General features: G+C 48.3%; 3 protein-coding genes across 3 annotated transcripts; all 3 read left to right on the forward strand.

The window, feature by feature from the left end:
* Positions 1–102: 102 nt before the first annotated feature.
* EI90DRAFT_3161534 (P-loop containing nucleoside triphosphate hydrolase protein) lies at positions 103–2,807 on the forward strand. Its single transcript, XM_039066272.1, has 6 exons — positions 103–515; positions 571–893; positions 948–1,385; positions 1,454–1,792; positions 1,855–2,352; positions 2,422–2,807. Exons 1-6 carry the CDS (start codon positions 131–133, stop codon positions 2,644–2,646), a joined length of 2,208 nt encoding a protein of 735 aa, XP_038907535.1. The 5' UTR covers positions 103–130; the 3' UTR covers positions 2,647–2,807.
* EI90DRAFT_2983719 (batten's disease protein Cln3) lies at positions 2,800–5,395 on the forward strand. The gene is made up of 9 exons (XM_039055995.1): positions 2,800–3,130; positions 3,187–3,245; positions 3,315–3,446; positions 3,498–3,737; positions 3,790–4,051; positions 4,110–4,123; positions 4,187–4,309; positions 4,362–4,609; positions 4,691–5,395. Exons 1-9 carry the CDS (start codon positions 2,899–2,901, stop codon positions 4,911–4,913), a joined length of 1,533 nt encoding a protein of 510 aa, XP_038907536.1. The 5' UTR covers positions 2,800–2,898; the 3' UTR covers positions 4,914–5,395.
* Positions 5,396–6,940: 1,545 nt separating this feature from the next.
* Positions 6,941–8,486, forward strand: EI90DRAFT_3024756 (uncharacterized protein; the record flags this gene model as incomplete). Its single annotated transcript, XM_039057902.1, has 2 exons — positions 6,941–8,035; positions 8,091–8,486. 2 exons carry the CDS (start codon positions 6,941–6,943, stop codon positions 8,484–8,486), a joined length of 1,491 nt encoding a protein of 496 aa, XP_038907537.1.
* Between the last annotated feature and the right edge of the window lie 591 nt (positions 8,487–9,077).

The following is a 9,077-nucleotide window of genomic DNA, read 5'->3' on the forward strand; positions in this document are numbered from 1 at the left end:
TCGGACCTACCGATATCTCGACTCACTAAACAAGGTGAGAAAATGAGCATTTGCCCCTAGCGTCTATTGATTTCTGTGTCTGAGGCGCTTTTTCCTTTGGACAGGGCTGGAAAGGGGAGGCTTCAAAAAGATGACTGATATCCAAGCTCAAAGCATCCCCATGGCACTGAAACGCCGCGACGTCCTTGGTGCCGCTCGTACAGGGAGCGGGAAGACTCTTGCGTTTCTCATTCCGATGATTGAAGCCCTATATCGCGCCAAATGGGGCCCTCAGGATAATCTCGGAGCTCTTATCATGTCCCCCACCCGCGAGCTCGCAATACAGATCTTTGATGTTCTGAAGTCCATTGGGCGTTTTCACCCTTACTCTGCTGGCCTAGTCATTGGCGGGAAGAACGTGAGTGAGGAAGCCGTGCGGCTATCCCGGATGAATATTCTGGTTGCGACGCCCGGCAGACTGTTGCAGCACATGGATGAAACCGCGGGATTCGAAACGAGCAATCTTCAAATTCTCAGTGAGTCTTTGTGCCGATAACAACTTACTAGTAAAAAGACCCATATCCCTTCCAGTCCTGGATGAAGCCGACCGGATACTTGATTTGGGCTTTTCCAAAGCTCTGAACGCTATTATTTCCCATCTCCCTAAATCACGACAGACACTCCTCTTCTCCGCCACTCAAACCGATTCCGTAAAGGACCTTGCCCGATTGAGTCTACGAGATCCCGTCACCATCACTGTGAGGGAAGAACAGGCCCTCAATATTTATACTCCTAAAAACTTGGCGCAACACTACCTCGTTTGCCCACTGGACAAAAAACTTGATATTCTTTTCTCCTTCATTAGGACTCACCTCCAAGTGAAGGCACTAGTTTTCTTCTCTGCTTGTAAACAGGTAAGCCAGATTCTCACATGGTGTCGTGGCTTGATGCATCTTGGGTTGTTGTAGGTCAGGTACATATATGAGACCTTTTGCAAGCTACGTCCAGGGACGTCATTATTGAGTCTCCACGGGAATCAGAAACAAACCAAACGGTGGGATGAGTATCAGCGATTTGTCTCTGTGAAACACGCCTATCTTTTTGCTACGGACGTCGCAGCGCGAGGTCTCGACTTCCCTGCAGTGGACTGGGTCATACAGGTCGATTGCCCTGAGGATGCTGAAACATACATACATCGTGTTGGCCGCACGGCGCGGTACAAGAATAAGGGCCAAGGTCTCTTATTTTTGTTACCTAGCGAAGAGGAAGGCATGTTGAAGGCATTGAAGAAAAAGGATATTGCACCAGAAAAGATTATACCAAGGGAAAGCAAAACAATGAGTATCAAAGACAAACTACAAATATTTGCGTTTGAAAGCCACGAACTCAAGTATTTGGGGCAAAAGGCGAGTATATCCAATATTGAGTTTGCAATCAATTTTTGATACGCCGTTTTCCTTCTATTCTATTCTAGGCATTTATTAACTACGTGAAATCAATATATCTCCATAAAAATAAGGAGATCTTTAAGGTTTCCGAGCTCCCTCTGAAAGAGTTTGCAGTCTCTTTGGGTCTTCCTGGTGCTCCCAAGGTCAAATTCATCAAGGCTTCGACTTCCAGCTCAAAGCCAAAACCCGCAGCGTCTACCAAACACGTTAAATTTGACCATCACTCTGCCAGTGATGGCAACAACTCCGACGAGGATAGCAGCTTATCTTCGGACCCACCAGAAGACGAGGATGAGGCAGTCGCAGAGCCGAGGGACGATAATGCTGAAGATGCAAAACCAGAAAACGGCAACTCTGCCGCTAAGGTATGGCCAAACGTATTTATCATCTCTACTTTACTTTGAATGGTTAAACCTTCTGTCATCAGCCTACCGTCCGTACCAGATACGATCGAATGTTCCAGCGGAAAAACACAGACGTTCTATCGGAGCATTATAATAAGCTGATCGAACACGAAGACGACGAAGAGGACGACCTCCTTGGCGGAGGCCATGCCCCGGAAGACTTCATCACACTGAAACGTGTTGATCATGAATTGCCAAAGGACCTTGAAATGGACAGGGTGATCCTCGAAACGGAGAATATGTCGAAACGAAAGCAGAGACGGCTGGATTCGAAGAAGGCTTTGGCAAAGCTGGCTCCTAAATTTGCCAAGAAGATGATTTTCGATGAGGAGGGTGTGGGCCATAACGTCCACACTTACGAGGACGACGAAAACTTCCGGAAGAGTGATGTTAAAGGGGCTGTTCAAAAGTACGCGGATGTGAAAAGGAAACAAGTTCAAGAAGCAGATGCTGGTGACAAGCAGATTGCCAAAGAAAAGAAACGGGAAAAGAAGCGGAAACGAAAAGATAAGGAACGGGCGGTGAGTTTCTCCTGATCTTCCTGTGCGACTCGTCCTCACTATCGATCCTATGTCTCGCCGCTCAACCAGGAACAAGACGACATACAGGTTGTTCTGGGAACAGAACGGAATGAAGACGATGGATATGTATCGCCTGAATTCGATCTTCCCAGTGCCTCCGAAGATGAAGGCCCACCTTCTAAGCGTCCTAAAAACACTGAGGCTTCAATACCTGAAGACTCGTCGAAACGGGACGCATCCTGGTTTGACGCAGACGAGCAACTTGCTCTCCAACTGCTTGAGGGAGGGAGTTGACGCTCGTTGCAATGCATTGTATGACTTATTTTTGTGTATGTTTCAAAAATTGCATCCCACCATTACAGCTACAAATTGTCTTCCGTGGGGGGAATTCTTGATACATTGTATGTAATATCAAGTGAATTTATTCTTCGGAGGCTTCGTGGCTGTGTTTCGCCCGTCGGAAGACTCCTGAAGCCGGCGTCCTCGTTGCAGCGATGCGTGCATAAATCTTCATTGATTTGGATATACCTCTAGACAGTGTTGTGGATGCCCACTAGACCCATCGCCTCTGCTTCGGCAATACGCCACGAGCTTACACCAATAATGAGTAGATCGTTTGTCACCGACTCCACGGAGGACCTCGCATATACCTTGACACAAGAGGATAGCCGCGAGCCTAGTGACAGCGGCCACGAGGACTCTGCACCCCCTAGCCTCTTCAGAAGCCTTGTTCTGAGGCTTCGAATATGCTTCTTTTTATTTGGGACGATTAACAATGGTGTGTGCTTTGACCCCTAAATACGTTAGACGCTCATTGATTCCACTGTTGTTAAGTGTTATATGTGATTATTCTGTCTGCTGCATTAGACCTCGTCCCCACCGGGACACCCAAGGTGCGTCCAGAATACCCAGGGGTTTCGGTAAAGCTGGTGTCTCACTTCGCTTTCTCCTGCTCGCTACAGGGGATCATCGCATTCTGCAATATTGCTCCTTCTCTGGCGGCCAAAATTGGATGGCCTTACCTCCTTAAAGGGAAGATACAGTATAAACAAAGGATTATTGGATGCTGCTTTATGAGTGTTATGGGGATGACTGTATGTATTCACAGCCGAGGCGGGATCTTATTCATATCTTGATTCCCCAAGGTTGTGGCCGCCTTTAACTATCTCTCGATGCGTCTGCTGGGCATTGCTTTAGCGTCACTCTCCTCCGGCCTCGGCGAACTCACCTTCCTTCAACTGTCGACAACGTATACATCGAGCGGGGTTTCCGGTGATGCATTAGGATATTTCGCGTCTGGCACTGGATGCGCCGGACTTCTCGGAGCAGGCTTATGGTGGGTTCTGAGGGGTCTTGGGGTACAGCTCGGCGTGGGCCTTTCGTCGGTGAGCCGTTCTGTGCTCACATCGAACGTCCACCCAATGACGGAGCTTCCAGTTGCTACCCTTCGTGATACCATTAGCCTATTTCCTCGTTCTTCCCACTGCAACCAACTTTCTGAATGCAGGGGCCTATACACCTTCCGAACATGGGCATTACATGGGGATTCCATCGACTGAAATTCCGGCAGAAAGCCCGAGCATGATTATAACCTCAAATCGTGACAATGCCTCCTCCGGTGCCTCGTCCGTTTCCCTAACTCCCGCTGACAAATGGCGTCTCGTTCGCCCTCTGATATTGCGATATATGGTCCCATTATGTGAGTACCCCAATGCCAATCTTGAAAGGGAGTTTGTCACCGACTCGGTATCTTGCAGTCTGTGTCTACACAGTATGTAATCCTAACGTAGAGATTCTATATTTTGTTCTGACGAGATCAACGTCCCTCTCAAAGTTTGAATACACAATCAATCAAGGCATATCTCCTACACTAATTTTTGCAGTCCCTAAACCTTCCCAACACCCTGTGCTGAGTCACATCGTGAAGAGCATTAGAGACTACTATCCGCTCTGGCAGGTTTGTGCCTTGTAACTTTCAAATTATCAGCATCCGCTGACACCCTCCACAGCTGATCTATCAAACAACCGTTTTTCTCTCCCGCTCTTCCATTTCACTAGGCCTCCCTCCGCTTCCTCGAAAGTACCTCCCGGTGCCTGCAATCTTACAAGCATTCATTTTGATCTTCCTCTTCCTTGAATCGTCGCGTGGTATCATCCCTCCCGGGGAGACCGGACAGCCTGATGACGATGAGAGCGCTAGCATCCTATGGGTTGCATTCTTTATTGCTATTGAAGGGATTTGCGGAGGTTCTGCATAGTGAGTCACCCATTAAGCCAGTTGGGTCTAGTTTGGTTTAACACAGCAGCATGCGGTTCCGTCGCTGTATCAATTTATTAGCGTGAATGCGTTCTACCATGTAGGTCATGAGGATTTGGATGTCGCGAGTCAGGATCCCCTCGCGTTCGAACGGCAAGCCCAGGAACGAGAGTTCAAGATTGGTGCTATTGGTCTCGCGGATACGTTCGGCATCTTGACGGCTAGCCTGTTAGCCGTACCTGTGGAGATCAAGCTTTGCCATGATCAGATCTCCCGCGGAAGGGAGTTATGCAGGAAAGTGTAACGATGCAATGCAGGGGCGTGGCTGCTTGGAACTGTTTTTGGGAACTGCGTTTCTTTCGGCAGGCACTATTGGTGGTCATTGGTGACCTTAATGCATTAGTTTGAAGCAGTGGCAATTGTCAACGATTCGTGGGCCGTGATGATTGGACGCCCGTTTGATTATCCGGTCTGGCGCACCGCGGCGGTTTCACCACTCAGTGCCGCCACCATTGATCATTAAAATGCCAAGAAGTGAAACGTGTGACACATCCATCAGCGACCATTGCGACCAGCTCCTGTGTGGATTCTGTATTTGGGAATGTATAAGAATCAGTGTGATCGCTAGCCCCAGCGGTCTTCACTCCTGCGTCTAGAGAAAGCTTATCCGTAGCCGAATAGTACAGGGATATCTGTGATGTTCTCTGTGTAATAACTGCGCAGCGCGATACCTCAATTAGTGAGGTATCAGCTGCTAGCGCAAGTCCGGTCCTTATATACATCTTGTAATGACTCTACGCCACTGAGGTGAAACATGAGTGGTAAACAACAAGTTGAAAACAAAAGCGCGAAGACAAAGAGTCAAAGAGGTTGCTGCCGTTCATGCCTCAAAGCGCCCCTCCCCTTCCCAAAGCGTGAATGTCCGGCCCGGGTGACTCCCTTGACCACCAGTGGCGTTGGGCTGCAACTTCTAACACTCCCCCACAGTCCAACGTCCACGCATCTATCTAGGCCACGAACTCCATCCCAAGCATCAGGCAGAAGCGATCGTGCTTTGCCTTGACTAAGGACTTCGTAAGTACGTCGGCCGCCATATCATTCGTTCCAATAAGCTTCAAATCAACCATTCCATCCGCAACACATTCCCGTATGAAATGATACCTGACGTCGATACTTTTGGTCGCGGCGTGATTGACGGGGTTTCGAGTGAGTAGGTTTGCAGCTCGGTTATCAATGTGTAACGTGGTTGAGCTGGGCATTCCTTCATGTAATTCCTCCAGGAGGCATTGAAGCCAGACTACTTCTTTGGCTGCTTCGGCTGCTGCAACGTACTCCGCGTGTGTTGAGGATGATGCTACACCGGCTTGCTGCTTTGACATCCACGAAACCACTCCCCCAGATAAAAGAAAGGCATATCCAGATACTGACTTTCTGTTTACCATGTCGTTTGCCCAATCCGCATTGGTGTAACCTATGAGGTCCCTGCTCCCAGCTGTATATACTATCCCTCGGTTCATAGTCCCCACAAGACATTTCATTATGTGCCCAAGTCCCTTGATGTGTTCTTGTCCGTAACGGAATAACCGCTTGCTCTAGTAGTAAAGCTCAGTCTCACTATATGCGCGAGAACTGTTATATTACCTAGTAGTAAAGCTATAAGGTAATATACAATGAGTTATAAGATATAAGAAAGAAAGAAAGACAACTAACCTCAGTCTCACTATATGCGCGAGAACTGAGGAAAAGGGAAACTAATTCAAAAGATTGAATATAGTTTGTGGACTTCGCGGATAAGTCCGAAGTGACCAAAATAAGTAAGAAGAAAAGGTGTTGTGACCAAGTAGTCACGCTACCGCGGGAATGTGGCTGTCCGGGCGAGTTCCTCGCTCGGATGTGGGAATGTGGCTGTACGAAAACTCGTCCGGCCTCCCATAGCACACGGTTCCTCCAACAGTCCGAAGGTCGATGTGAATGGCGCCAGCGCTCTCACAGATGCGCAGATGTCTGGACGGGTTCCTAGAGCAGCATACTGTACCCACATGACCAACTACCGGCTGGGTCCTGAGCGTGACACAAATTTTTCAACTGGCGACTCAGTTTGATGCGTGACACCCAACCGGCCAGCCGGGCCCTAAAAGGGAGGCAGTGCTAATTTCGGGAAAATTAGTCACGTTTGGCAATGAGTAAGAATTTGAAAAAAAAAAAATTCGGTTGGAGCGCCCCCTTGTAAAAACTTTCTTGCACCAGTTATCACATATGGACGGTTTCACGCTTGCACAACAAAGTTCTTCTTGTGCGGATGAACCTATTTCATATAGTAACATCCCTACTATGCTCATTGGACCCTACTTTCCCAAGGAAACCCTTTCCGTCGCCGAGCTCCTCCGGTTCAAGGTTCCATCCCTCCAAACAAATCTACACTCATGTGCATGTCTCAGCTATCACCCACCCTCCATCAGAGATATAATCGAGAGTGATCTCCGCAACACACACTGGCCTTCCTACCCCGCAATTAATAATCTAATTTCTGAATATGAGTCCAACTTTGACAACCCACCTTGTTCGGTTAAATTTGGCACATGTTACATCCCTATCAAAATCCTCCAAATTTGGGAAACCCTCTTTCGTGTTCAGAACCTGCAGAAGGTGTGGAAGGAATCAGAGGTGCAAGTCAGGAAGCTGGCAAACCGTTACCCTGCTCAGCGTGTTGCTATCCTAGCAGCTCAGAAACAGCTCCTATCATCCAAGTGGAACACCAAAATCCTTGGATTTTCAAAATCAACTTCTGGCTGTATTGGAGGGCTGACGCGTTACCTCTCTTTCTCCTGCCTTGTCACTACAGATATTTCGTACCATATTGAACTTCTGAAACATGCCCTAGAGGTTGCAGATATAAGCGCTAGGCTTTTGAGCCCTCTGGACATTCAGTACTTGACTGGGTGTGCAATGCAATCAGACGGGAATGGGCCAGAAAGATATCGACAAAGTCTCACCTGCAAAATGCTCCACCAGTTTGGTGCTGAGCTCGCATCTGGATCTGTACATCAATTTGGAGGGATTATCCATGTCAATAATCACTGGATCGCATTCTCCATTTCCCCCCTAGAATCAACCATTTACCTCGGTGATTCCTTTCACAAGCCAATGGGAGATGATGGGCAATCGGTTGCAGTGAAGGAAGTAATCAGGGTTCTTCGATGGTGGCTTGACATATCCAGTCCAGAGCCAAGCCAGTCTGCGTCTCTGTTTCAGATTCGATGGCTACCAATTGCGTACCAAAATGATTTTGTATCATGCGGCTTCTTCGCTCTTGATGCACTCATGCATCACCTTATCCCAAACAAGTATCCACTTCACACCGGTGAAGATGCAGCAATACTGCGTGTCAAATTTCTGACATCCATCCTTGACCGTCACAGTGCACAGGTAAGTAACTGAGTGAACCAACAGGATGGATGAAATATAACTTCCCTGTGATAAGGCAGCACCGACACAAACAGCGACAATGGCCGCTACACTTGTGGCAACACCGGTAACAGCATCAGTCCAAGTTGCGATGATGCCGGAATCACCGGTGCTGCCTGCAATCCTCATGACCACCCCAGCCACAGTGGACAACCTGGTTGGTTCAAATACCCGAGAGCTGGAGGGAAGAAAATCAAAGGTAGACCTCACCATCCAGGAGGGGAATGACAAGCACGGGCTGCTCCAATTCTTCAGCCATGTGAGTCACGAAGAATTTGAGCAACAAACGATGATCGAATTTGAAAGACTTGCTGAGAGACGCAAAGGAGTGCAGATGGCAGCAGACCTAGCAGCAAGGAGAAAGGTGGAGAGAAGTCGAGCATTGGCTCGGGAACGTCAGCAGCGTCGCTGAACGAAGTTGGTAGAGGGCAAGGAAGAATTGAAGGAAGAGGTAAACCAAGTAGTCTTGTTGAGAATGTGCTAGTTTCTAATGGAAAGGATTGCTTAGGGCTTGGTTGATATGGGGTCCAATGCAAGTGCCACAGGCGTGTTGGTTCCGATCGCAGAGTTGTCGCGGCCAAAGCGTCAGATTCAGGATTCAATGAAGGAACGAAAGCGCCAAAAGACTACTCACCATTTGGACAATGTTGTCCAGCCTCCTAGGCAAAAAGTGCGCAAGTTTGCCCGGGCAACAAACTGGTTCCAGCCCATCTTCTGGACAGTGATAACGGAAGTGGCCACAACTGTTGGCCGGAAAATGAGTCCTACCGAAATAGTGAAACGGTGTCAAAGGAGAAGCTGGAGACTATTCCACTCACTCCGTGCCGACGTTGTTTGTAAATGGATCGATCGTTCAGGGTCGCGTCCATGTTGGTCCAATGAAACACTTGCGAAGGTTGAAAAGGAGAATTGCCCAGGAAGCGGCATTACACAGAGGGGGATATTGGTGAGTTGGGAACTAGCTAGTCGAGTTTTGAAGACTTATAAGATGAAAAAACATAGG

The sequence above is a fragment of the Cantharellus anzutake genome (genome assembly GCF_015039405.1).
Source record: "Cantharellus anzutake strain C23 chromosome Unknown EI90scaffold_301, whole genome shotgun sequence".
Taxonomy (NCBI): Eukaryota; Fungi; Basidiomycota; class Agaricomycetes; order Cantharellales; family Hydnaceae; genus Cantharellus; species Cantharellus anzutake.